Source organism: Furipterus horrens, unplaced genomic scaffold (assembly GCF_987537825.1).
Source record: "Furipterus horrens unplaced genomic scaffold, mFurHor1.1.pri manual_scaffold_11, whole genome shotgun sequence".
NCBI lineage: Eukaryota > Metazoa > Chordata > Mammalia > Chiroptera > Furipteridae > Furipterus > Furipterus horrens.
The window spans coordinates 16,960,889-16,987,136 of record NW_028327181.1 but is presented as its reverse complement, the minus strand read 5'-3'; the positions used below and the strand labels follow the sequence as shown (position 1 = coordinate 16,987,136).

Sequence of the window (26,248 nt, the reverse complement as noted above, 5' to 3'; positions counted from 1 at the left end):
GACAACCAAATTAGAATTCAAAGAGCCTTTATTAGCTGGCCAGTGACTACCCACTCTCACTCCACGCAGGGATTCAAATGAGTAGCCCCGAACCTCACTTTCCGGGTCCTTATAAAGGAGAAAACTATATCCTTGTTCTTGCAGGTACAGGAACCGTTGCAAGAACTTGTTTGAACAAACAACTTTGTACACACAAACGGGTTTCTAGGTCATTGTACAAGGGTAGTACATTCTGGTCAACTGTTCATTATGCTTGGCTTGAGCATGCAACCACAGAGGTCTGGCTTCCTTGGCTAAGTTCCTCTATTGTTGCAACCTTGGAGCTTAGGGCTGCAGGACTGCTGGAGGTAAGAAGGTAAAGTGACCTGTAACAACCTGCACTAAGTGTCACCCCAGACACCTCTAGCCTTTTTCTCAGAGGGACCCAAATGTAGCATAAGGAGGCCCCAGGTGGTCCCATTCAGGCCAGACTACCCCTGTCATCCCACCCAAGTGGCCATATGTAACCTTACTGTGGCGAGGGGAGGGAAAAGGTTCCCACCAGGAAGGACCACCCTGAGGAAGAGCAGACTTAGAAAGATCAGAAGTCAAATGGGCTGAGCATGTTCCAACCCCAGTCAAGGCTAGCTGGGGGTATATGAAGTGTGGGATGGTGCCCTCTGCCTGAGGTGTATCCTGAGCTCTGGAGATGAGTCTCATTTCCCCTGAGCGCAGGTCTGTTCAGAAACAGGGCTAGGTCTGATCTGAAATCAGAATGTGAAGTGGGCAGAAGAAGCATCAACAACGGCCTGGCAGGACTCTGATCCCTCCAGATGGGCCAATGGTCACTCTCATTGCAGAGCTCCATTCATGACATCGGTGAGATGGTCCATGGGGACACCCACTCCATCTCCCTGAGTGAGAGACAAGTGCACAAGATATCCAACAAGTGTCAGCGCAGGCTCAAGGTGATTATGATTCCTGAGAAGTCTCCAGAAACAGGGTCTAGGTTTAGCCGGGAATAGGCCCCTGCCCAGCTGCCTGCCCTGTCACTTCCCAGGGTTCCATCCAGTTTCTACGTGCAGTTTAGCATATGCAGCACTGACCTGCAGAAGAACCATGCTCAAATCCTCCAGACTGGTCCTGAAAACTTGGATCCCAAAGTGTCAGATATAAGCAGTGAGTAAGCAGGGATGGAGTGGGGAGAGCATGTAAGCCTACAGAGATGGGTCAAGCCTGTACACACAGGAAGGCCCCATGAAGGCTCATGTCAGTCCAGGAGCAAAGTCTTTAGAGAGATATTTGATCACAGAGATAACATTTTCTGGTGGATAATAAACAGTTGATTTATTAGCATTTTTTTAACTCATAGTCATTAAGCATGGCATGGGTTCACATAAGGCCAAGAAGATTGATTTTGTTTGGGGAAACCAATGAATGGCCACAGAAATGAACTAAATAATCAAACTAGAACTTCAGTTATTTTGTTTTTGTCACAGGTTTATCCTTCTATAAAATAGCATAAAGTGGGAAAAGGACAACTATGTAAAATGAGTCTCTGGCTTCAGTGGGCCTCTTTGTCTTGTGCGTGTCTGAGACAAATCTTGTCATAAAAAGTCACTAAACAGGTAAGTATTAAAAATTAGAAAACATTTTCCCTGCCAAAGTGAGAAATGTGTTTATTCTACAAGGGTAGCAAATGTATTTTCTTTCGTTCATAGAACAAACAATCCATCTCAGTTTTAGCCATGCTCAGCCACAATTGCTGACTATATTTAAAGTGTATAAATGTATAGTGCACACTTACATGACATCTATATTTGTTAGAAAATAAGTTTGTATGATGCCTAGATTTGTTAGGAAATGTGTTTATACATGGTACAATGCTGAGGAATAATGGGTTGGTTTTAGTCTGCCAGCATCCAGCTCCAGCTCTGTTATTTTATAGCTTATTTCTTGACTGGCTGTAAGATGAGAATAAAATGTGCATCAAATTTATGGGTTTATTTTAAGGTTTAATCGCATGAAATAAGTGTTTTGAAGACCTAGTACACTTTAGTAAATATTCAAAATCTATAAATTACCACTACAGTGAATGCATGTAACAGAGATTACTGTGGACCATGTGTGTTTAATTTTTCATTGTTCCTGGGCAGTTGCTGATTGTTCCCATTTTTAGTAGCCATTTTTAGAACCCCTGTGGTGAGTTTAATATCTCTGTTTCTCTCACATGTTATTTAATATTATTAAAGAGTTCATAGGGACTTAGGCTCCAGTCTCCCTCCATTTAAAGCTCATTTTTTTAATCTCTCTGCAATGCCTGCCATTTTACTTAGCGAATAACCTGAGCAGGAAATAAGGATACACATTTCCACTCCCCCCAGATTCTCAAAAAACTAAATGCTTTTAAGCATTTTTTCGGAAGCTTAATGTAACAGTAAAAATTACCAGATCTCAGCCCTGTGCATTATATACCATAAGTGACCGTCTGTTTACCCCACAAAATTAAAAAACGCATTTTGAAATCTAGATACAAACAAATTCATGGAGAAGCGCATGACACCACCTTCATGGTGCTCAAAGATTTAGAAAACAAGGACTTGGACTCTGCCACAGCTGACTCTGGTGATGAAGGAAGAGAGCCACGAAACACGGCCAGTGAGCCGAATGGTGGGAGCAGAGGTGAATGATGTAAAACGTGGTTAACAAAATATATATATATTTCTGTATAAGAACAATGGGAAGCCACTGGAAAGTCTTAGGCAGAACAATAATATGATCTGATTTCCAGTTTTAAGAACTCAGTGGATTATAGGGTGGATGAGTGGAAAAGGGGAAACCCCTGAGAGTGGGTGTTTATGCAGTAGAGAAAGGGAGCCTGTCCAGTGGTAAGAGTGTGGAGGAGGGTGTTAACAGGAAATATGGTGACAAATGGAGGAGGGGGTTGTCACCAGAACCTACAGATGGATTGGGCCTAAGGGAACAGGAAAGATGAGTCAACAATGGCAGCCAGAATTTTGTTCTGAGCACGAGGCTGGATAACGGTGCTTTTAAGGGAGTAAAGAAAGGAACGTGGCTTCATCAAACAGCGTGGAGCCTGGGGACCTGCACATAGCTCGGTGCTGCTGAAATGTCACACGTGAGACCCTGTTGGGTAAATAAGAAGGGAGACTGCAAACGGAGAAAGGCTACATTGTGAAAAGCCTCCTTTTTTGGTGGGCTGTTTTGATTTAGGCCAATGAATGGCTTCCAGCCACTTTCTTCAAAGAAAGAGTGGGGCATGATGTTGAAAGTGTTCTCTCGGGTGATGTGGTGAAGTTTAGATTATAGGAAAAGATGCTGGAGGGAGGAGCCAGGTGAGGAGGCCAGAGCGAGAAGTCAGGATGCCTAAATATTGTCCCCACTGACCTACTTGTCTGAAATAGAATTCCCCATTACCTGACATTAGCATTCTTTTTTGCCAAATCTCTTCACTTGCATTACAAATTCTATTATGCTTTCAGCTATGGATAATTATCTAAATCTCTTACCCAGTGTGTGCTTCGCGAGTTTCCTCTGCTTTCTCCCCTTTGGTGAATGTGCGGCTGTGGGCTGACTCGGGAAAGGTAATTGGACCCGGCCTTATCAGCACAGCCTTAGTGGGGAGAAGACCTCATGGAAAAAGAGCCTTCTCTTTGCAGGAGCAGAGCGGTCATTGATTTCTAATTATTGAAATTACTATCTTTCAACCAGGGAGGCACATGCCCACTTTCCAAGGCTACAGGGAGCAAGCACATGGGTTTGAGACATGCTGCGAAGGCCTGAAGGGAGAGATGCTAAGAAGAATGAGACTTTGAAAACACTTTTGAAGATACACTTTTGGATTTTGCATGTGAGCTTTTCACTGTGAAGCATGAAGGATGGTGCTGGGATTGGGACTGAGGGGCGTCCCTCAACAGTGTGATCCTGAGAAGGCTGTCCCAGAGTCCCAGGGGTTTCCTAAGGGCAGGGGGAAACGACATCAAAGAAAGAGCAAGAAATAAACTGAGCCCTTAACGTCATCAGATGCTGCTCACGGACAGTTATAGAATAACTGTTATGGTGTTGGGGTCAGCATGTGCACCAACATACCAGAGGGGCACTGGGTAGATGTCGACTGGGGAGGAAGACCAGGCAGAGGACCCCAGACAGTGACCTCATTTCTACACTAATAACCAGGCAACCATATTCTAGAGAAGCCCCAACATAGCCTACTTGACTGGAAACATTTACACGGAAAGGATATTTTCTTGTTGCTGCCCCAGGTTGCCAGGCCGTGGCCTCAGAAGAGCTTACAGTGATATCCTCTAGACGTTGCTGGCTTTGGGTCTGCTCTCACGCTGAGAACCTCTGGCCTTTTTCTCACAGAGACCCAAAGGAGACACAGGGAGGCCCAGGGTGGTTTATTTCATATCAGGCCACCACTCTGATCCCACCTGGGCATCACCATGTCCCCAACTCGTGAGTGTGTGTTTTATATGAAGGGGGAGAAGTTCCTAAGGGGAGGGCCTGCCGTGAGCAAGAGCAGGCAGAGAAGGGGTCAGAACCCTCATGGGTCGGTCATGTTCACACCACAGATCAACACTGGCTGGGAGTGTGGATGCATAGTGTGGAGTGGCACACTCTGCCTGAGGCCTTTCCTGATCCCTGGAGGTGACACTCATTTCCCTCAGAGAGGAGACTGTGCTGACACAGGGCCAGCCTTAACTTAAGAGCAGAAGGTCAACGAATCAGAAGAAGCAGCATTGGCTGCTGGTCACTGTCATGGCAGAGTTCCCCTCAAAAGGTCGGCGAGGAGATGGTCAAGTGAGATAATAACTCTTATCTCCAGAAGTCAGGGGTCAAGTGTCTGAAACCACCACCAAGGTCCAGTGCAAGTTTGAGTGACTGTGGCTGCGGAGGGGTCTCCACAAACAGGGCCCAGGGGCGGCTGGGGAAGGCCCTCCCCGGATGCTGCCCAGGCCACTTCCCAGGGTCCCGCCCAGTTTCTATGTGCAGTTGAGCTTATGCATCCCTGACCTGTAGCACCATGTCCACTCCCCTGGTCTTGGCCTGAGAACCAGAAGCCCTGGAGCTGCTTATGTGCAGTATTTCGTGAATTGGGGTCAAGGATTGAAGACCCTGGAAAACAGCTGCTTCAGTCAGATTTTGACCTCGTGGAAAATGGAGCCCTGGTTCTGACTACAGATTTTGATAATGTCCTTGAAGTGCACATCACAGGTCAGGGAAAACAACTTGAATCCCTTGACCTCACTGTTGACGAAAAGGTGCTGGAGTAGTAGCAGGAAAAGCAGAAGCGGGGCGTGTTCCACCTCCGTGGGGTCCACGCCAACCCTCGCAACGCTCATTTCCCTCAGAGAGGAGACTGTGCAGACACAGGGCCAGCCTTAACTTAAGAGCAGAAGGTCAACGAATCAGAAGAAGCAGCATTGGCTGCCGGTCACTGTCATGGCAGAGCTCCCCTCAAAAGGTCGGCGAGGAGATGGTCAAGTGAGATAATAACTCTTATCTCCAGAAGTCAGGGGTCAAGTGTCTGAAACCACCACCAAGGTCCAGTGCAAGTTTGAGTGACTGTGGCTGCGGAGGGGTCTCCACAAACAGGGCCCAGGGGCGGCTGGGGAAGGCCCTCCCCGGATGCTGCCCAGGCCACTTCCCAGGGTCCCGCCCAGTTTCTATGTGCAGTTGAGCTTATGCATCCCTTACCCGTAGCACCATGTCCACTCCCCTGGTCTTGGCTTGAGAACCAGAAGCCCTGGAGCTGTTTATGTGCAGTATTTCGTGAATTGGGGTCAAAGTGTGAAGACCCTGGACATCACAGGTCAGGGAAAACAACTTGAATCCCTTGACCTCACTGTTGACCAAAAGGTGCTAGAGTAGTAGCAGGAAAAGCAGAAGCGGAGCGTGTTCCAACTCTGTGGGGTGTACACCAACCCTCGCAGCAGCGTCCTATGTTCCACGTCCTATCAGAATGTGCTCGGGAATGCTGAGTTAATGAGAGAGATTCAGAAACTCTACGAAAACAAGTCATTTGTCTTCCTGGGCTGTGGCCAGACTGTCAATGACCGCACCTTCCAAGCCCTTTTCCTGGAGGCTGTTAAGCATCATATATGTGATGTAAAACTTTACATGCTGGTTCAAAAAGGAGTTGTGAATGAGTTCAGGATGCTTCAAGAAAACATGCGGGGCAAAGGGATTATCGTCCTCCCCTATGGAAATAAATATGCTGATCTTCTAGAATATTTCAAGCGTCTGACTTGTGAGCTCTGCACAAGGGACTGATCAGACCCCAGTCCATGAGGGCCACAGAAGTCACCACCGTTAGACCAAGCTCAAAGACACTATCGTGGACAGCGTTTCACAGTAAACTTACAAGAACCCAAGTACAGCTCCTAGGAAGAACCAGACGCAGAAGCTGAAGGCTGGGGCTTTGGACAGTAGAAGGGGGAGGGGAGGTTCCAACTTAATCCTTCGTGCGGCCAGTTCTTGGCCTTTGCTTTTTCCCCAGTTTTTGGTCTTTGTTTTTTCCCCAGTTCTTGGCCTTTGTTTTTTCCCCCAATTCTTGGCCTTATGCAGCGAGTTCGTTTGAGACTACCTGAGCACCAGCAGGACCCCGATGCAGCCCCCTTCCCCACCCCGAGGCTGGACACAGGTTGTGTCCTCGCCGCACATCAGTGTGATACCCACTGAGGGGGCTGCTGCTCAGCACAAAGGCCTTGGGATGTAGCTGCCAGGGACTCACCGTGGCCCTGGTGACAGTTTTATACTCCACTTGGTTTTGCAGTGACACTTAATGGCTGTGTTTTAAAACGAGACTTGAAGCTCCAGTTTCTAGACCTTTTACAGTGTACAGTATTTTATTTACCTGAGCTGTATTAAAAATTTGTTCGTTTAAAAAAAAAAGAAAAAAGGTGCGTGGCATCCCTGCCCCACTGAGCAGATGCGGTGGTGGTGGTGCAGGCCAGGGCCGTTCTTCGAGATTCAGCCACAATGTGGCCACTGTTTTTATAAGGAAAATGGTGGTTTCTGCTGTGAACCCTCTCCTACAGCCGAGTCATTGGCTATCAACACTCCACATGCTCTCCAAGTTCCTGCTGGGTCCCCTGCATGTTGCAGTCCCAGCAGGTGCGAAGCCCAGCGCACCGGTGGACTCCCTCTTTCCTGCGGCCCCTTCCCTGCCTGCAGCCTGCTCTGGGGATCAAGACCAAGGGCGTCATCAGGCAGCATTGCTGGGACGGTTAGCGGGTAAAGAGACACGGGCGGTGGTTCACCTAGTGCAAAATGAACCCAAAGCACAAGCAGGGGCAGATATAACTCCTTTGGATGTGAAATAACATGTAAGAAAGATTATGCCATTTCCTTGGGAAATGGTGTTACCTTATGGACAAGGAAAATAAAATGTACACGCTGTTTTCTTTTTTAAAAAGAAGAGAAAAAGAAAAACTTGTAAAAGTGCACAGCTTTTTTCTGACCCTTCACAGTGTTTTCTCTACTACAGTTACTGATGTCTCAAGCATCAGGGATATTGGTATGTATTCTGGAACAACTCATTGGCTGAATTTTTTTTTTAAAACAATTTATTTATTTGTTTGTTTGTTTATTTATTTTTTAGAGAGAGGAGAAAGGAGAAAGAGAGGGAGAGAAACATCACTGTGTGGTTGCCTCTCACTCGCGCCCCCAACTGGGGATCTGACGTGCAACCTAATCATGTGCCCTGACTGGGAATCGAACCAGCGACACTTGGCTCACAGGCCAACGCTCTATCCACTGAGCCACAGCAGCCAGGGCGAATTTTTTTTTTTTAATGGCTCTTGTCACTATAGCCACTCTAATTCTGAGTTCGAAATAAGCAAGTGGGTGTGGTTAAAGAAAATGGTCCCATACATAGGTTTATGGTGAGTGAGTCTTTATAGAAGTCCTATGAATCCAGAAGGAGGAGCATGGTGATCAAGTATCAGCCAACACAGTCCAACTGCTGTCCAGAGACGGGGGTGAGCCCTTCTCACTAATAAACTGAGTCATGACATATCTGTTTTTACAGAGTACATTTTAGAGAGTGTTAGTAATTAATTGTGTCCCCTGGGTCCAGAAACTACAACGAAGAAGGACCAGAGGCAAATTTAACGGCCATGGGCCCCAACTTCCAAAGGGTCCCGCAAAACCCCAACTTTACACTTTTTTCTAATGACACCAAGTTTTGTTTTTTTAAGGGGCCCAATATTTTCTTCTGCTCCCAGGGCCTCAGTCAACCTTAATCCACCTCTGAGCAGGATCCCCATGATCATTCAGAACACACTGGCAAAAAATCTACGTCCTGCCAAGCAACCAGGTGCACCTGTGTTTAAATGGAAGGTACTGTGACAATTCCAATAATTTTTACATGATGAATAATTGCAGGCTTTTTAATTCCCCACATGTAAGAGAAAATCATACGAAATCTCTGTTTTATTTCTTTCCTACTCCTCCACTTCGTCATCTGTCTCTCACCCAGTAGGATCGCCCAGCAGCTCAGTCCATACTATTAACAATATCACCTTCATACCCTGTAGCCCTTTGCCCAAACCAAGAAGAGCTCCCTGAGTATTATTTCAGAATTAGCAACCACCAAGGTACTGACGGTTACTGTGTGTCCCTAACTCCATCTGAAACCATGTTCACAGCACCTTCTGAATTCAAAAAGTCTGGCATTCAAGTCAGTCCACTTTTTTGAAAGTTACATAGAAATATGTCTTCAATGGTATTTTTCTTTTCAAAATCAGATATAAAATTTTGATAATGTATAACTAGCAAGATAGGGGGCCCCTGGTGTGTTAGGTTAATGTTGACCTGTCTTTTACCATTCAATATCTGATTGAAGAGAACATTTTGAAATGAACATTATAAACTGGATGGTGGAGTCTTTCTTCACAAGTTCCCACATTGGATTAAATATTTTGTAATTGAAGTTCCAATGAATTGAGTGATACTTGCTCAAAAAAAAAAAGACAAAAAACTTCTGCTTTTCAACAGAGTTCACCTCTACCTACTTTTGTGGTCTTTCACCTTTGATTCAAACCCTCTTTCACTTTTTTTTTTAACTCATCAAGAAAAAATAGCCCTGTGTAAAATCGCACAATGTGATCCTACACTCAAGTGTTTTCTACAACTGCAGTTGTCTCAAGCATCAGGGATATTGCTATGTATCCTGAAATTATTCACTGAGTGAATTTAAAAAGGTGTTGGCTTTTGTCTATGTAGCCACCCTCATCCTGGATACTGAAATTAAAATGAGCATGGGAGTGTGGTGAGAGAAACTGAACTCATGTGTGTAGTTCTAGGATGAGTAAGTCTCTAGGAAATTGCTATGAATCCAGAAGGAACAGGGTGATCTGGTGTCAGCCAGCTCAGCCCCACTGGTGTCCAGAGGAAGCAGTGATACCCTTCCTCAAGTAACTTTCTTTCTGATGTCTGCATTTCGACAGAGTATATTTTGGTGACCATTAGTGATAATGAAATCTTTCTGGGTATGATCATGCCAGATGGGACCAATGGGGAAGGATTCCCAGCAGCAGTCAGGATACACTAGCAATGGATTGGAGAAATGAATGCTCTACCAAGCAACAGATGACCCCCTGCCTGCTTTTAGATTGAAGTTACTGTGAAAATGTAAGTATGCGTTTGATTCATGGCGAATAATTGTAGGTTATTCAATTTCCCAAGAGAAAAACGTCAGAACATGGAGGAAGCTAGAATGCCCACCTGGACTTTTGACACGGGCAAATGAACCTTATGCAAATCAACCTGGTCCTAGCCCTTCCCACAGGAAATGTTAAAGGACCTAGCTCAATATGTTAACTAACCTGATGGGGGAAAAGCAAAAAGATATAAATAACCTACTGAATATTTTGACAAGCAAATTCACCCTCACTGAAATGTGTGTTTGGCAAGTATAAAAAAGGCGCCTGCAGAAGACCAGGCAGGGATTTCTACGGGCCCACATGAGTGACCCGGAGTCTCCATTCCCCATTCACTCCTTCCCCTTTTCCCTTTTCCCTCCTTCCCCCTTTTCATTCCTTCCCCCCTTTCCCTCCTTCCCCCTTTTCATTCCTTCCCCCCTTTCCCTCCTTCCCCCTTTTCACTCCTTCCCCCCTTCCCCTCCTTCCCCCTTCCCCTTGCTCCGATGGGCCCTCAAGTTGGTCCCAGAGTTTCCTCTTCCCTCCACCCCCTCCCCCTTTTTTCCCTCTATAATCCTGTTGTTTAACCCTAGAGTGGTCTCCAGGCGATAACTCAGAGCAAGGCTGCCTGACAAAAACTGTACAGACTCTTTGTATCCTTTAGTTCCTGCATCTCTCCTTTGCCATCTTTATTTCACCAGTAGACTTGTCCAGCAGCAGCACAGTCCAAACTCCTTAAACTGCTTCCATACCCTCCAGCTCCTGACCACACCCAGCAAAGCTCCCTGGGTGATTCATAATTAGCAGCCCCCTGTACTATTTTCCTGTGTTCTGCTAGCTCCTCCAACATTGGTACCCAGGGCAGATGTCTTTACTACCTACGCTCTGAGACCCTGTTGGAGGCAACTTCTGAAATAGAAAGCACTGCCGTTCACGTAGGGCCTCCTTTATATCATATAGAATTTTTACTTTCCTGGTGTTTTGTTTTTGTTTTTACTTTTAGATCCAATTCAGGTATACATACAAGGTGTCTGAAGAGAATCATAAACATGATATACACAGCACTGTAATCTGCTGGCTTGGAATTTACTGTGAATCTTTCATTATTTGACAACTGATAGAAAACATCTTGAAATGGCAGCGTCCATTATAAATTAGATAGTGAGTTCTTTTTCTCAAGACTAATTTCTCTGCTTGGATTAAGTATGTATTTTATAATTGGAAGTCCAATGTACTTGACAGATACATGCTCCAGGAAAAGCTCTTGCCTTTTAACTAGTTTTCTCTACACTTGCTTTTGGAGTCTTTGATCTGTGAGTCAATACCTGATTTCCATCTTTAAAAAAAAAAACAAAACTTATCAGAGTATAAAAAATACCCTTATAAATTTCCACAGCTTGATCTGAATCTGACTCTCATAGTGTTTTCGTTTCTACAACTGCAGATACCTGAAGCATCAAGGATAGTGGTGTGTACTGGGGAATTACTCACTGGCTGAGTAAAAATATGTGTTGGCTGTTGTCTCTAGAGCCACCATAATTCTGGGTCCTGAAATTAGGATAGGGCTCTGTATGACAAGAGAAAACGTTGTCTAGGAAAGAGCAGGGTGATCTGGTGTGAGCCATCACGGCCTCCCTAGTGTCCAGAAAAGGGGCGAGTGAGCCCTTCTCCCTAATAAACTTTCTTCCTGGTGTCTGTTTTTATGGAGTATATTTTAAGAGTGTGTTAGTAATGTTAAAAATCTGTTCTGCTGTGTAATAAGTTTCTAGAAAGGTCCAATGAAGAATGGTTCCCAGGGGCAGTCAGAATATACTTGCAGTAAGTTTGAAAAAATTACATCCTGCTAAATACAAATTATTCACATGAAGTTACTGTGGAAATTATATTTTTAGATGATTCAAAATTAATAATGGTAGCTATTTAATGCCTCATATGTAAGAGAAAACAGAAAAGGCAAAGCCATCTTTTTCATTTACATGTGGAAAATCATTTTACTTAGTCAAACAGTATTGCTACAGCCGCTGATCAAAAGTTTCATTTAAAAGCCAGCTTTATCAGGTCTCTGTTAAGGCTACACAGAAAGTATTAATAGCTCAGCGATCATGAGCCATCCACGTAACAGGACCTACAGACTCGATACATTAACCCACCAAACCTCCAGCCCAGCTGGCCACTTCCCCGGTTTGTTGCATTAACTGCTCTTCCAGGGCTGGTCTGTTGAAATAACTGCTGATTATCGGCAGAGCTATCATGTGACAGTTGGTTTAGAATGTTCTGGGTTCTGAGACAGTTTGAGAGCCAAGCAGACTGCTAGTCAATAGTGAGGTACTCTTGTAACAGAACCCCTGGGCTGCTCCGATTGAAACAGAACCCACGGGCTGTTTAGTTCGGGGCCCGATTGCCTGCCGCCAGAATTATAATTCTTAATACCAGAGTTTGGTGAAAAGAAAAAGAATTGTTTATTTACACATAGTCCTGCCTTCCCCTCCCAGACCTGGCCAGCCTTAGGAAAGTCAGAAACACCGTTTCCCTACTTCCTAGGTACAGTTCAGCTTTACCAGTAGCTGCCAATCACTCAGTTCTGATTGGGGAGGTCCTTTCTGTGCTGTGGAGCCCTCCAGCTCTCAATGCAGGACCGCCTCGATTCTCAGCCTCCTTGCAAACTGCCTTCTTCCTACAAACCGCTTGGATCTCCTCTCCTTCTCAAAACCGCCAGGCAAGAGCTTCTTCCTTAAGCAGCCTGGAGACCCCTTCTCCAAGCCACATGGAGGGAGCCCACAAGAGCCAGAGAGTGAGGGCATGAGGGCCAGAGAGAGAGAGAGCCTGAGAGAGAGCCTCCTAGAGCCAGAGCCACCCCAAAATATGTAGGCAGCTGCTTCTCTCTTCCTCACTGCCTCCTCTCTCTCCCTCACTGAGTCCTCTCACGCAGTGGGTGTTGCAAATAGTCCTGACCATTCACAGAACCCTACGTAGGCTTTGTCTGCTTCTTCCTTACCAGCCCACAGTCCAACACCCCTCCCAGACCAGAGCCTTGGAAGTAAAGCGGATCTTTGCAGCAATGTTTCCAGCCACTAGCTCCAGGCATGCAAGGGCATCCTGAAAGCTGCTTCCTTTTCCCTATCTCCCAGCCGCAAACTCTGGGGTTTGTTTTTGGACTCCCCTGTTTCTGTAACACCCTGCTCATTAAAAAGACTCAGAGAAAAAGATCAGACCCTGAATATGTGTGTCTGTGAGAGAGAGAGAGAAAGCGGAAGACAAAGAGAGAGTGGCAACATGCTTGGTTTTCCCAAGGGACCTCAGAGAGACTTTGGTTGGAGAAAAATGAGCAGGAAGGAGGCTGGCCAGGTTTGAGAATCTTTTCCCAACTCAGGTCTTTGGCTGCCTTTCTTTTCCCAATGTTAGACGGGTGACCTTGATTGTCCCAGAGAGTCTGAACCAGAGACAAGGATGACAGATTATTGGCTCTTTGGTAGAGAAAGAGAAAATACATGAGAGTATATGTGAGCATAGTTTTATATAAATAAACCAAAGACACCTAGATCATTGGCACTGTTGTTTTTTCACTGCACAGCAGGCTGGATCCTTTGTTTAAAGATCAGCACAACCAACAAAGCCACACCAGCCATGGCCAGACAAGAACATTTATTTTAATATGAAGGTTTAGAAAGACCAGCAGGTCTCTAGGGCATTCCTATAAACCCAGAGGAAAGAACAGGGTGATCTGGTGGGAGTCATCACTGCCTCCCTGGTGTCTGGAAAAGGAGCAAGTGAGCCCCCCCCCCTCTAATAAATTTTCTCCTGATGTCTCTTGTTTTTACAGAGTAGATTTTGGAGCTTGTTAGTGATAACATCTGTCCTGCTGTGTAATAAGTTTCTAGAAAGAGCCAATGAAGAATGGTTCCAGCAGCAGTCAGAATATACTTGCTGTAAATTTGAAAAAAATTACATTTAAAAGTCAAGTGCTAGTACAGCCACCGCCAGGTTCATCAGGTCTCATTGAAGGCTGAACAGAAAGTAGCTGATATCATGAGTCGGCCATATACCAGGGCCTACAGACTTCATTCCTTAAGCCACCGAAGCTCCAGTCCAGCTGGCTGCTTTCCCAGTTTGTGGCATTACTGCTCATCCAGTAACGCCGGTCAGTTGAAATAAGTGCTGATTCTTGGCAGAATCTTCATATGACAGTTGGTTTGGAATGTTGTGGGTTCTGAGACCATTTGAGAGCCAGGCAGACTGTTGGTCACTGGTTTGGTCCCCTGGTCCTGGGAAGGACTCTGGCAAAAGATCTGACCCTGAATATCTGTCTGTGTGCATGGCAAAGGGGAGAAGGGGTTGCCTGAGTGTTTGTTTCCCCCCAGGGACATCAGAGAGGCTTTGGTTGAAGGAAAATAAGAAGGAGGCTGGGCAATTTTGAGAATTTTTTCCTGACTCAGGCATTTGCCTGCATTTCTTGTCCAAATGTAGGCAGGTGGTCTTGATTGTTCCAAGGAAGCCTGAATCAGTGACAAGGACAAGAGATTATTAGTATTCCGTGGAAAAATATAAACTACCTGAGAGTGTGTGGGAGCAGGGTTTTATATAAATGAACTGAAGACGTCCTGTGTGTGTTTTTTGTTTGTTTTGTTTTGTTTTGTTTTTTACTGCACAGCACACTGGACCATTTTTTCAAATACTACCTGACACAGCTCCCAATTCTTACACATGCAATTGTTAAAATTATAGCTGAAGTAAGCACATTTTGGCCATTTAAAGTCTGTCTGCCTTGCATAGTGTAAAATGTCTGCACCAACCCTCGCAGCAGCATCCTATGTTCCACGGCCTATCAGAATGTGCTCGGGAAGGCTGAGTTTATGAGAGAGATGCAGAAACTCTACGAAAACAAGTCATTTGTCTTCCTGGGCTGTGGCCAGACTGTCAATGACCGCACCTTCCAAGCCCTTTTCCTGGAGGCTGTTAAGCATCATAAATGTGACATAAAACTTTACATGCTGGTTCAAAAAGGAGTTGTGAATGAGTTCAGGATGCTTTGAGAAAACATGCAGGGCAAAGGGATTATCGTCCTCCCCTATGGAAATAAATATGCTGATATTCTAGAATATTTCAAGCGGCTGACCTGTGAGCTCTGCACGAGGGACTGATCAGACCCCAGTCCATGAGGGCCACAGAAGTCACCACCGTTAGACCAAGCTCAAAGACACTATCGTGGACAGCGTTTCACAGTAAACTTACAGGAACCCAAGTACAGCTCCTAGGAAGAACCAGACGCAGAAGCTGAAGGCTGGGGCTTTGGACAGTAGAAGGGGGAGGGGAGGTTCCAACTTAATCCTTCCTCCGGCCTTTGTTTTTTTTCCAGTTTTTGGCCTTTGTTTTTTCCCCAATTCTTGGCCTTATGCAGCCAGTTCGTTTGAGAATACCTGAGCACCAGCAGGACCCCGATGCAGCCCCCTTCCCCACCCCGAGGCTGGACCCAGGTTGTGTCCTCGCCGCACATCAGTGTGATACCCACTGAGGGGGCTGCTGCTCAGCACAAAGGCCTTGGGATGTAGCTGCCAGGGACTCACCATGGCCCTGGTGACAGTTTTATACTCCACTTGGTTTTGCAGTGACACTTAATGGCTGTGTTTTAAAACGAGACTTGAAGCTCCAGTTTCTAGACCTTTTACAGTGTACAGTATTTTATTTACCTGAGCTGTATTAAAAATTTGTTCGTTTAAAAAAAAAAGAAAAAAGGTGGGTGGCATCCCTGCCCCACTGAGCAGATGCGGTGGTGGTGGTGCAGGCCAGGGCCGTTCTTCGAGATTCAGCCACAATGTGGCCACTGTTTTTATAAGGAAAATGGTGGTTTCTGCTGTGAACCCTCTCCTACAGCCGAGTCATTGGCTATCAACACTCCACATGCTCTCCAAGTTCCTGCTGGGTCCCCTGCATGTTGCAGTCCCAGCAGGTGCGAAGCCCAGCGCACCGGTGGACTCCCTCTTTCCTGTGGCCCCTTCCCTGCCTGCAGCCTGCTCTGGGGTTCAAGACCAAGGGCGTCATCAGGCAGCATTGCTGGGACGGTTAGCGGGTAAAGAGACATGGGCGGTGGTTCAACTGGTGCAAAATGAACCCAAAGCACAAGCAGGGGCAGATATAACTCCTTTGGATGTGAAATAACATGCAAGAAAGATTATGCCATTTCCTTGGGAAATGGTGTTACCTTATGGACAAGGAAAATAAAATGTACACGCTCTGTTTTCTTTTTTAAAAAGAAGAGAAAAAGAAAAACTTGTAAAAGTGCACAGCTTTTTTCTGACCCACACAGTGTTTTCTCTACTACAGTCACCGATGTCTCAAGCATCAGGGATATTGGTATGTATTCTGGAACAAATCACTGGCTGAATTTTTTTTTTTTTTAATGGCTCTTGTCACTATAGCTACTCTAATTCTGAGTCCAAAATAAGCAAGAGGGTGTGGTTAAAGAAAATGGTCCCATACATAGGTTTATGGTGAGTGAGTCTTTATAGAAGTCCTATGAATCCAGAAGGAGGAGCATGGTGATCAAGTATCAGCCAACACAGTCCAACTGCTGTCCAGAGACGGGGGTGAGCCCTTCTCACTAATAAACTGAGTCATGACATATCTGTTTTTACAGAGTACATTTTAGAGAGTGTTAGTAATTAATTGTGTCCCCTGGGTCCAGAAACTACAACGAAGAAGGACCAGAGGCAGATTTAACGGCCATGGGCCCCAACTTCCAAAGGGTCCCGCAAAACCCCAACTTTACACTTTTTTCTAATGACACCAAGTTTTGTTTTTTTAAGGGGCCCAATATTTTCTTCTGCTCCCAGGGCCTCAGTCAACCTTAATCCACCTCTGAGCAGGATCCCCATGATCATTCAGAACACACTGGCAAAAAATCTACGTCCTGCCAAGCAACCAGGTGCACCTGTGTTTAAATGGAAGGTACTGTGACAATTCCAATAATTTTTACATGATGAATAATTGCAGGCTTTTTAATTCCCCACATGTAAGAGAAAATCATACGAAATCTCTGTTTTATTTCTTTCCTACTCCTCCACTTCGTCATCTGTCTCTCACCCAGTAGGATCGCCCAGCAGCTCAGTCCATACTATTAACAATATCACCTTCATACCCTGTAGCCCTTTGCCCAAACCAAGAAGAGCTCCCTGAGTATTATTTCAGAATTAGCAACCACCAAGGTACTGACGGTTACTGTGTGTCCCTAACTCCATCTGAAACCATGTTCACAGCACCTTCTGAATTCAAAAAGTCTGGCATTCAAGTCAGTCCACTTTTTTGAAAGTTACATAGAAATATGTCTTCAATGGTATTTTTCTTTTCAAAATCAGATATAAAATTTTGATAATGTATAACTAGCAAGATAGGGGGCCCCTGGTGTGTTAGGCTAATGTTGACCTGTCTTTTACCATTCAATGTCTGATTGAAGAGAACATTTTGAAATGAACATTATAAACTGGATGGTGGAGTCTTTCTTCACAAGTTCCCACATTGGATTAAATATTTTGTAATTGAAGTTCCAATGAATTGAGTGATACTTGCTCAAAAAAAAAAAAGACAAAAAACTTTTGCTTTTCAACCTCTACCTACTTTTGTGGTCTTTCACCTTTGATTCAAACCCTCTTTCACTTTTTTTTTTTTTAACTCATCAAGAAAAAATAGCCCTGTGTAAAATCGCATAGCGTGATCCTACACTCGTGTTTTCTACAACTGCAGTTGTCTCAAGCATCAGGGATATTGCTATGTATCCTGAAATTATTCACTGCAAGACATCTGGTGCCACAGCTGCTGCGGCTTGCAAGCTTAAAAACGTGCCTGCAAAGGACCTCGGTGTGACTCCTTTGGGCTCATGTGGAGGACTGGGGGTCCCCATTCCCTTGCTCCTATGGGCCCTCAAGTCGGTCTGGGAACAGTCTTTCCCCTCCAGCCCTCAATAAATGCATTGTTTGCTCCCACATTGGTCTCCAGGCGATTTCTCAGAGTGAGGCTGTTCTGATGGAAGTTGAATACTACATTTCATTGGTCAGATGGTGGATTTTGAGCTGTGTATTAGTCTCCTGTGACAATTGATGATCTTACAGGCTGTTATTTAAGTGAAATGTGAGCAGGCATTCAAACAACCACTTTGCACTTGGCAGGTCATTTGTTCATGGAGGTCGTCCTGTCTTCTGTCCTCAGCGTTTGCTCCTCACCCACCTGCTGCTCCTGTCTCTTCTCTGGGACCCACACAAAAGTGCATTCTCCAGGGGCACCAGACCTTGTCATGTGTTTATTCATCTTTGCATCTCATGCTTGAAAAATATTCCCTAAGAAAATAAATGAAGGTAGATATGATATAGTGTTACCTGTATTGTGTAAAATTTCAACCTATAACTGTACGCATACTTTGGCAATAGATTTCACTGCACTTTGTTCAGAGGAGATTCCACATGACTGGGTCACAGGCTCTCTGACCTCATGTGAGTCTGTGTAACTCTTTTGTATACAGATGGGAACACAGAAGCACAGAGAGAGAACACATCTAGTCTCCATCCAGCTGACTGGCATAAACAGGACTCAAAGCCAAAGGCTGCCTGATAGCTGAGAACATGTCCTTTTAACCCAGCAGGTCTCAAACTGGGGTATTTTCCCACCCCAGGGGTTATGTGTAAATGTCTGGAGGTATTTTTGTTGGTTGTGACTTAGAGAGTAGGGTGCTACTGGCTTGTGGTGTGTGGGGCCCAAAAGATGTTTCTAAATGTTCCCCATGCACAGAATAGGCCCCTCCACAATGACCCTGCTCCCATAGTCAGTATTATCCAGGCTCAGAAACCCTGTCTGAATTAAATCACCTCTGTGAAGGGATTGCAAAGGCATTAGGAGATGGTTCATCAAGACATGGAAGGAAAATTTTACATTTCGCAAAGAAAATAAAGGAACTCATGAAAACTCAAACTCTGGCATTGGAGCAGAAGACAGGAAAGAGAACTCTCCCTGGTACATATGGGATGAGCACAGACCCAGACCAGGGAGGCTCTGGGGAGTTTTGGTCTCACTTCCTCATGGGCCTGAATCACTGTGCTAATAGTTGTCATAACCAGACAGACAGTGGTAGTCGGCCTCATCATCAGTCTGCAGCCCAGAGATGGTCAGGTAGGCAGTGTTGGAGGACCTGTCCACAGAGCCAGAGAACCTATCTGGAACGCCGGAGGGTCTTTGGTCATAATTATAGATCATAAGGGTGGGCACACTGCCCGGGTGCTGCTGGTACCAGTACACATAGTTATCCCCAATGTTGCCGCTGCAGCGGGTGCAGGAGATGGTGGCTTTCTGTCCCACAGACCCCGACACAGAGTGGGGCTGAGTCATCACAACCTCAGCCCAAGACCCTGCAAGAATGGAGTGACACAGAGATCAGTGAGGAGAGGACAGACCCTGTTCCTAGGGAGAAGGAAGAGGTCATCATCCCAGGTGATAAACAGGTGCCCTCCAGGAATTCCCTTCGGTCACCACCTGTGCTGTGAGCCAGGAGAGTGAGGAGAAGTGGAGCCCAATCCATGGTGGAGACACCCCCAGACTCTGCTTCCTGAGCCCCACAGACAGGCCTAAACCCACCAACCCTTCTTATTATGTCCCCTAATCCTGAGGGTGGGAGGGCTTCATGCAAATCTTCCCCTTTGTGGAGGCTGTACAAGCCCCTCCTTCAAATTTAGCCTTGGCTCTACCCGCAAAAAAGAGGGACTGAAGGAGGGAGGATGTTATTTTCCCCTGTGAGCACACAGAAGACCTGCAAGGGGCAGGGGAAACAGCTGAGAACTGGAAAGCACCCAGCAGGTGCTTAAGCCACAGCATCCCCTGGTGGATGCAGGACACATGTCAGATCCTGGGCAGGTGATGGTGCTCAGGACTCCTGCCCTCCCCAATCCGCACCCCTCACAGTTCCAGCCACAAGTGTAGGGAGTTTCCACACAGCAACCTACGATCACACTACATATCTCTCTAGGTGGACGAAGGGTCACTACTCTGGTCCAGACAATGAGAGCCACTTTGTGTCATTGGAGGTGAGACATATCACAGTAAGAATGGGATCTGTTTGGCAGGAAGTGGAGGCAAGGGCTCTGTCTTCTCTAGGCGGGACCACATGGAATGCTTCTGAGCCATTTACTAAAATGAAGCCCAACTGTTCAGGCAGGAAGAGGGAGGAACCCCCACATCAGAACCATATTTCACAATCAGAAGACACCTGGGGAGACAGAGAGGGGAGGGGCCAGATGTGAATCAGGAGTCAAATCAATTATAGCCATAATCGATAAGTGCCATGAAGATTTAAAATAAGATCCGAGACTTCCGGCCAAGATGGAGGCTTAGACTGACGCGCTCGGTCTCCCTCTACAACTAGAGAGGAATACAACTACTTCAAAACAAAGGATAACTAGAAATTCCAGAAAATAAAACTACACGGAAGCCCAACGTATTAAGTTATAAACCAGCGGTGCCCTTTGGGCAGGTAAGGGGAGCGAAAGGGGGCGGTGCTGTTTGCGGTTGCACCAGGGACAGCGGCAGGGAGAGCAATCCCAGCAGCAAGGAGGACAATCCCGGCTGCAGTCGAACCCCCGGCAGCTCACGACCCCAACGCTGAGGAAAGCAGCCACCACATCGCCTTGAACAGTGAGGCCCAGGGGGGCGGGAGGACGGATCCCGGTCTCCTAGCGGAATAACTGTGTGAATCCATCTTTGACCCCCGCCCCCAAAGAAAGCGCCACAGGGCTGCGAAATAGGTCGCGGACAGGCGCCGGTCGCTGGGTTGTGACGAGTACACAGGCACTGCCCCCTATAGCCGGCCCAAGAAAACAAAACGCATCTGTCAAAATGAGGCAGACAACTATAGAAATCCCGGTGGCACAGCTCACCAGGCAACAGATGAGGAATCTGACAGATGAACAAATAAGAAACCTGTCAGAGGCTCAGTTCAGGGCCATTGTTATCAGGTGGCTTACAGAATTAACAAAAGATCTGGAAAAAGATGAGAAAGAAGCGAAAAACATTCATAACGAAAGGAACAAAACCACATACGAGACAGATGGTGAGGAAAAAAAATCCAGAGTTCATTTCAACAAACTGGAATATGGAGAAGGAACAAGCAGTCAACCAATGCACCGAGAGGAAATGGGAAGCAACAATCAGAGGATCAGAAACCTCTGGGACAGCTATAAAAGGCCCAACATAAGAATCGTTGGTTTACCAGAGAGCGAAGAAGATGAACTAGAACTTGAAAAATTGAGTGAAAATATAATAAAGGAGAACTTCCCAGACTTGGGGAAGGAAATAGACTTACAGGTCCAGGAAGCACAGAGAGTTCCAAAAAAACTGGACCCAGGGAGAACCACTCCAAGACACATTATAATCAAAATGTCAAAAATTAAAGATAAAGAGAGAATCCTAAAAGCAGCAAGAAAGAAGAAAAGAATCATGTACAAAGGGGTCCCAATTAGACTATCAGCTGACTTCTCAAGGGAGACCCTGCAGGCAAGAAGGGACTGGCAAGAAATATTCAAAGTAATGAAAATCCAAAACCTACAACCATGAATACTCTATCCAGCGAAACTGTCATTCAGAATAGAAGGGCAGAGAAAGTGTTTCCAGGACAAAATAAAACTGAAAGAGTTCATTAGATCCAAACCACTGTTATATGAGATGTTAAAGGGACTGGTTTAGAAAAAGGAGGATCAAGACTATGAAATCTAAAATGAAAACTGCATCACAAGAAACAACAGAAGCTAGGGAATTGAAACAAAGGCAAACTAAACAGGCAATGAGAGTGGAAAAAGAACTATAGGTACGGGGAACATATTGGGGGGAGGTCAACAGGGATGGGGAATGGGGAGAGGGAGGGAGATGATATAGGAATTAAGGATCATGGTAGGAGGGAATGGAATAGACAGAGGTTGAGAAGAACTATATGCACAACTAATGGACATGATCTAAAAGGGGGGGACAACTGGAGGGAGGGGGACCACCAGGTGGAGGGGAGCAGAGGGAAGGGAAATTGGGACAAATGTAATATTATAATCAATAAAACACATTAAAAAAAAGATTTAAAATAAGATGTTATAATAGACAGACAACAGGACCAGATGAATTTGAAAGAGGTTTAGAAAGAATCCATATGGTTAGTGATAAACTGGATGTCTAGGTAGGGTAGAGAGAAGAGTCCATAGAAGTTTAAGGTTTTCTTATTTTGTGGACCACTTGGGTATTACTACTTTTATTTTTACATTGAATAGTTTAAACCCAATTTGAGCCTCTTTATTAATACAATTTTATGATAAGAGTGAGTGATTCTGAAATAGGATGAGATTAAATGGTATTTGGAGATTCTGTGACCACCATGATGCTCTATGAAAACATCTGTGACTTCCATCGATAGCACAGCCACAGCCAGTGACACCACAGCTGTGGCTTTTTGACAACACCATGCATGGATAGACATGTTATTCTGCAGTAAAAGGTGAGTGAAAAGATAGGTGGTATTTCCTCCTATCAGTGTGACACACCCTGACTTCTATCTATGCACTCCATGCCTATACCTTGCTAACAACACCAAATATAATATTTGCTATCTTAACCATTTTAAATGTGCAGTTCATTAGTGTTAAGTATATTGACATTATTGTGCAACAGACCTCCAGAATTTTTTCATAGTGAAAAACTGAGACTCGTTATACATTAAACAACAGTTCTCCACTTCCCTCGACCCCAGTCCCTGACAACAACTACTGTATTCTTTGTTTCTATGACTTTGATTACTTTAAATACCTCATGTGAATAAACTCATGCGATGCTTGTTTGTTTGTTTGTTTGTTTGTTTGTTTGTTTTTGGTAACTGTTCTAAACCACATAATGTCCCAATTGCCTATTTTTTGTTTTGTTGCTCATGCTTTGGTGTCATATCCAAAAAGTCATTGGCAAATACGATGTCATGAAGGTTTTCCTCTAGAAACTTTATAGTTTAAGGTCTTACTATTAGGTCTCTAATCCATTTTGAGTTAATTTTTAAATAATGTTAAGAGTCCAACTTTGTTCTTTTGCTTGTGAATATCCAGTTTTCCCAACACCATTTACTTAAAAGACTGTCCTTTCTCTCTTTAAATGGTCTTGGCATGCTTGTTGAAGATCACTTGACCATATATCTGAGAGTTTGTTCTATTATATTTGTCTATATGTCTGTCTTTATATTACTATCGCACTGTTTTGATTACTGTATCATTGGAATATACTTGAAATCAGAAAGCATGATACCTCCAACTTTTTCTTCTTTTGCAATATTTTCTTCTAGGTGTCTGTGATTTCATATAAATTTAGGGTAGATTTTTCTGTTTCTGGAAAAAATGCCATTGAAATTTTTATAAAGACTGCATTGAAGCTGTAGATTGCTTAGGGTAGTAGTGACATCTTAACAATATTAAGTCTTTGGACTTATGAACACAAGAGGCCTATTCATTTACTTACATCTTTTTTGTTATATTTCAGGAGTATTTTGTAGTTTTCACTGTACAAGTCTTTAAAACTCCATGTTCAAACAAAAAGGAAAAGGACAAATGAAACTACACAAAACCCACACTCCCAGTAAAATAGGAAAAAGTTCAAACTTAAATTACATGTAAGTGAAATGCATAAATAAGTAAATGAACACACAGACTTCCAAATGCCAGCAGGCTCTCCCCCAATCTTCCACTAGCCATAGTCTAAGCAGAAAGCAAGGTAAGTCAAGAAATCTTTGTAGAGAATAGAAGAGGAAAACTAGCAGCAAGCAAGTTTAATATTAATCTAAAACCACTGCTAGAAATAGAAAACCCCTGAAACATGAAGATACAGAAAAAGAATGCAGGGAATCCAGAATGTTGACTTCAGTGAAGGAACATTGGAGTAAAGGACTTCTAGGAAAAGTAATGCGGTAGAGGAAAAGGTAATGAAAAGGAAGGCTGGAAAACTCTGTGGAAACCATCTGAAGAAGGGAAAATCAAGCAAAGCAGAGAAATTTAGAATTCTGCCCAGTCCAAGAAAATTAAGAAGGCAAGTGAGAAACAGCCCATCTCCCCATCACAATAAAAACAACAAGTTATGTTGTAGGGGTTAGAAAAATAGATATAATTGGCACATCAAAATTCTTTTTAAGTGACAGAATACAAAAACCACTGGTTAACTTAATTCAATGAAAATGGATAATGCATATATGTGGAAAACGCTGAAAAATATGGAAAAATGAGATAATCTCTATTTTTAAGGAAACTGGATGAAATGCATACTTTTCATGGAAAAAGCACAACTGGTTCTATAAAAGGTAAAGTATTTAAACAGACCAACTTCCTCAGGAAAAAATACAGAATGTTTTCAAGGATGAGACTCAGGTAGTTAACAGAAAACTTCTAACAAATCTTCAAAGATAATATGATTCCAATTTGTTTGCTTCATAATTTTTCCCAAAGCACTGAAAAATAGAGGAAATTTTCTAGTTCTTATAGAAAGCAGGCATTAACACATACTTAAACAAAACAAAGAAAAACAAAACAAAGAAATACAAAAGAGGACATTTTCAGACCAAATCATTAAACATTCATAAAATTTCTAAATAAAAAATTAACAAAATCCAATACCAAAATAGTAATTTATGTACTATCACCTAGTAGGATTCATTTCAGAAATGCAAGTTTGGATCAATATTAAGAAATATTTTAGACTTCTGGCCAAGGTGGACGCCTACACAGACACACTGCGTCTCCCTCCACAACTAAGAAGGAATACAACTACCTCAAAACCAGAAATGACCAGGAGTTCCAGAAAATCAAACTATATAGAAGTCCAGCAAACAAAAATATAAAGAAGAAATACTCATCCAGAGAGGTAGGAGGGGTGGAGCTGGGTCAGAGAGGACACGGTGTGGTAGTGGCAGTAGCAGCAGCAGTGGCAGGCCGGCAGAAAGCAGTTACACTTTTTAAAAAGTCAGGAGGGACACCTGGGGAGCATTCCGAGCTCTTCACCAGACCGTTCAGCTCACAGTCCCAGCACCAGGGAAAATCAAGCCTCATTGCTTTTTACTGTACAAACCAGTGGGGGTTGGAGCAGAGGCAAAAAATGCCAGTCTCTCAGCAGAATTCATTTGTTTAAAGGGCCCCCACAGTCCTAGAACACCTGCAGATCCATCCACTCTGGGGATGACAGCCAGGACAACAACTAGAGAGTCACGAGTCCCATATGGAAGTGGGAGAAGTGCCTGGAAAAGGGGCAAGTGTTGGGCAAGCAGCAATGTTCCTTCTCAGACCCCTCCCCCACATACAGAACCACAACATGGTGAAACAGGTTGCCTGTTACTGACGAATCCCTAAGGTTCTGCCCTTAAACGTAACAGGAGTGACAGCTCTACCTAAGACACAGAGGCAAACACACACAGGAGACTTCTGGCCAAGATGGAGGCCTAGACTGACATGATCCATCTCCCTCCACAACTAAGAAGGAATACAACTACCACAAACCAGAAATAACCAGAAGTTCCAGAAAATAATTGGAAGTCCAACGTATGAAGTTATAAAGAAGTAGTGCTCGTCCAGATGGGTAGAAGGGGTGAAGCCAGGGCAGAGAGGTCAAATTGTGCTGGCAGAGGCAGCTGCAGGAATAAGAGGCAGGACTGCAATAAGCACAGACACCTGTATTTAAGGGAAGATTCGAGAAGCACCTGGGGAGCACCCCCAGCTGCAGACCAGACCCGTCATCTTGCGATTCCAACACCAAGGAAGGCAGACCCCCATTGCCTTGGTCTGTGAGGCCCAGAAGGGGGGGGATGGAGGAGGAGGCTCCCAGTCTCTAAGCAGAGAGTGTGCAGCAGGAATCCATCTTGGACCCCCCAACCCCATAGAAAACATCACAGCATGGTGAGAAGAGTCTCCCGGTTGTGATGAGTCACAGGGCTCCTCCCCCTATAGTGTAGGAGGTGTGACAGCCCCGCCCAGGAAGCACAGGTAAACACAAAACTGTCAGGATAGAACAGATCATGATAGAGATCCTGGTGACGCAGCTGACCAGACAGCAAATATCTAATCTAATGAAGCAGCAGATAGGAAATCTTTCTGAGGCACAGTTCAGAACTTTGGTTATAAAAATGCTTACAGACCTAACAGCAGATCTTAAACAAGATGGGGAAGGAATGAAGGCTAATCTTGCTGAATTGAACAAAAATACATATGAAACTAGTGGTGAGAGCAAGAAAACCAGGGATCAAATCAACAAATCGGAACATAGGGAAGAAACAAACAGTCAACCAGTGCAGAAAGAGAAAATGAAAAGTGAGGAAAATGAGGAGAGGCTCAGAAACCTATGGGACAGCTATAAGTGGGCCAACATCTGAATCATAGGGTTGCCAGAAAGTGAAGAACAAATAAAAATTGAAAAATTATGTGAAAAAATAATGAAGCAGAACTTCCCTAACTTGGGGAAGGAAATAGACTTACAGGTCCAGGAAGCACAGAGAGTTCCAAAAAACTGGACCCAGGGAGAATGACACCAAGACACATTATAATCAAAATGTCAGAAGTTAAGGATAAAGAGAGAAT

General features: G+C 44.5%; 1 protein-coding gene and 1 pseudogene across 1 annotated transcript; both read left to right on the top strand.

Moving 5' to 3' along the window:
* The first annotated feature begins 4,445 nt into the window (after positions 1-4,445).
* LOC149997066 (protein FAM118B-like) lies at positions 4,446-14,876 on the top strand. Its single transcript, XM_090292502.1, has 3 exons — positions 4,446-4,458; positions 5,086-5,264; positions 14,474-14,876. Exons 1-3 carry the CDS (start codon positions 4,446-4,448, stop codon positions 14,675-14,677), a joined length of 396 nt encoding a protein of 131 aa, XP_090148628.1. The 3' UTR covers positions 14,678-14,876.
* Positions 14,877-15,082: 206 nt separating this feature from the next.
* Positions 15,083-15,780, top strand: LOC149997065 (large ribosomal subunit protein bL36m-like; annotated as a pseudogene).
* Positions 15,781-26,248: the final 10,468 nt, after the last annotated feature.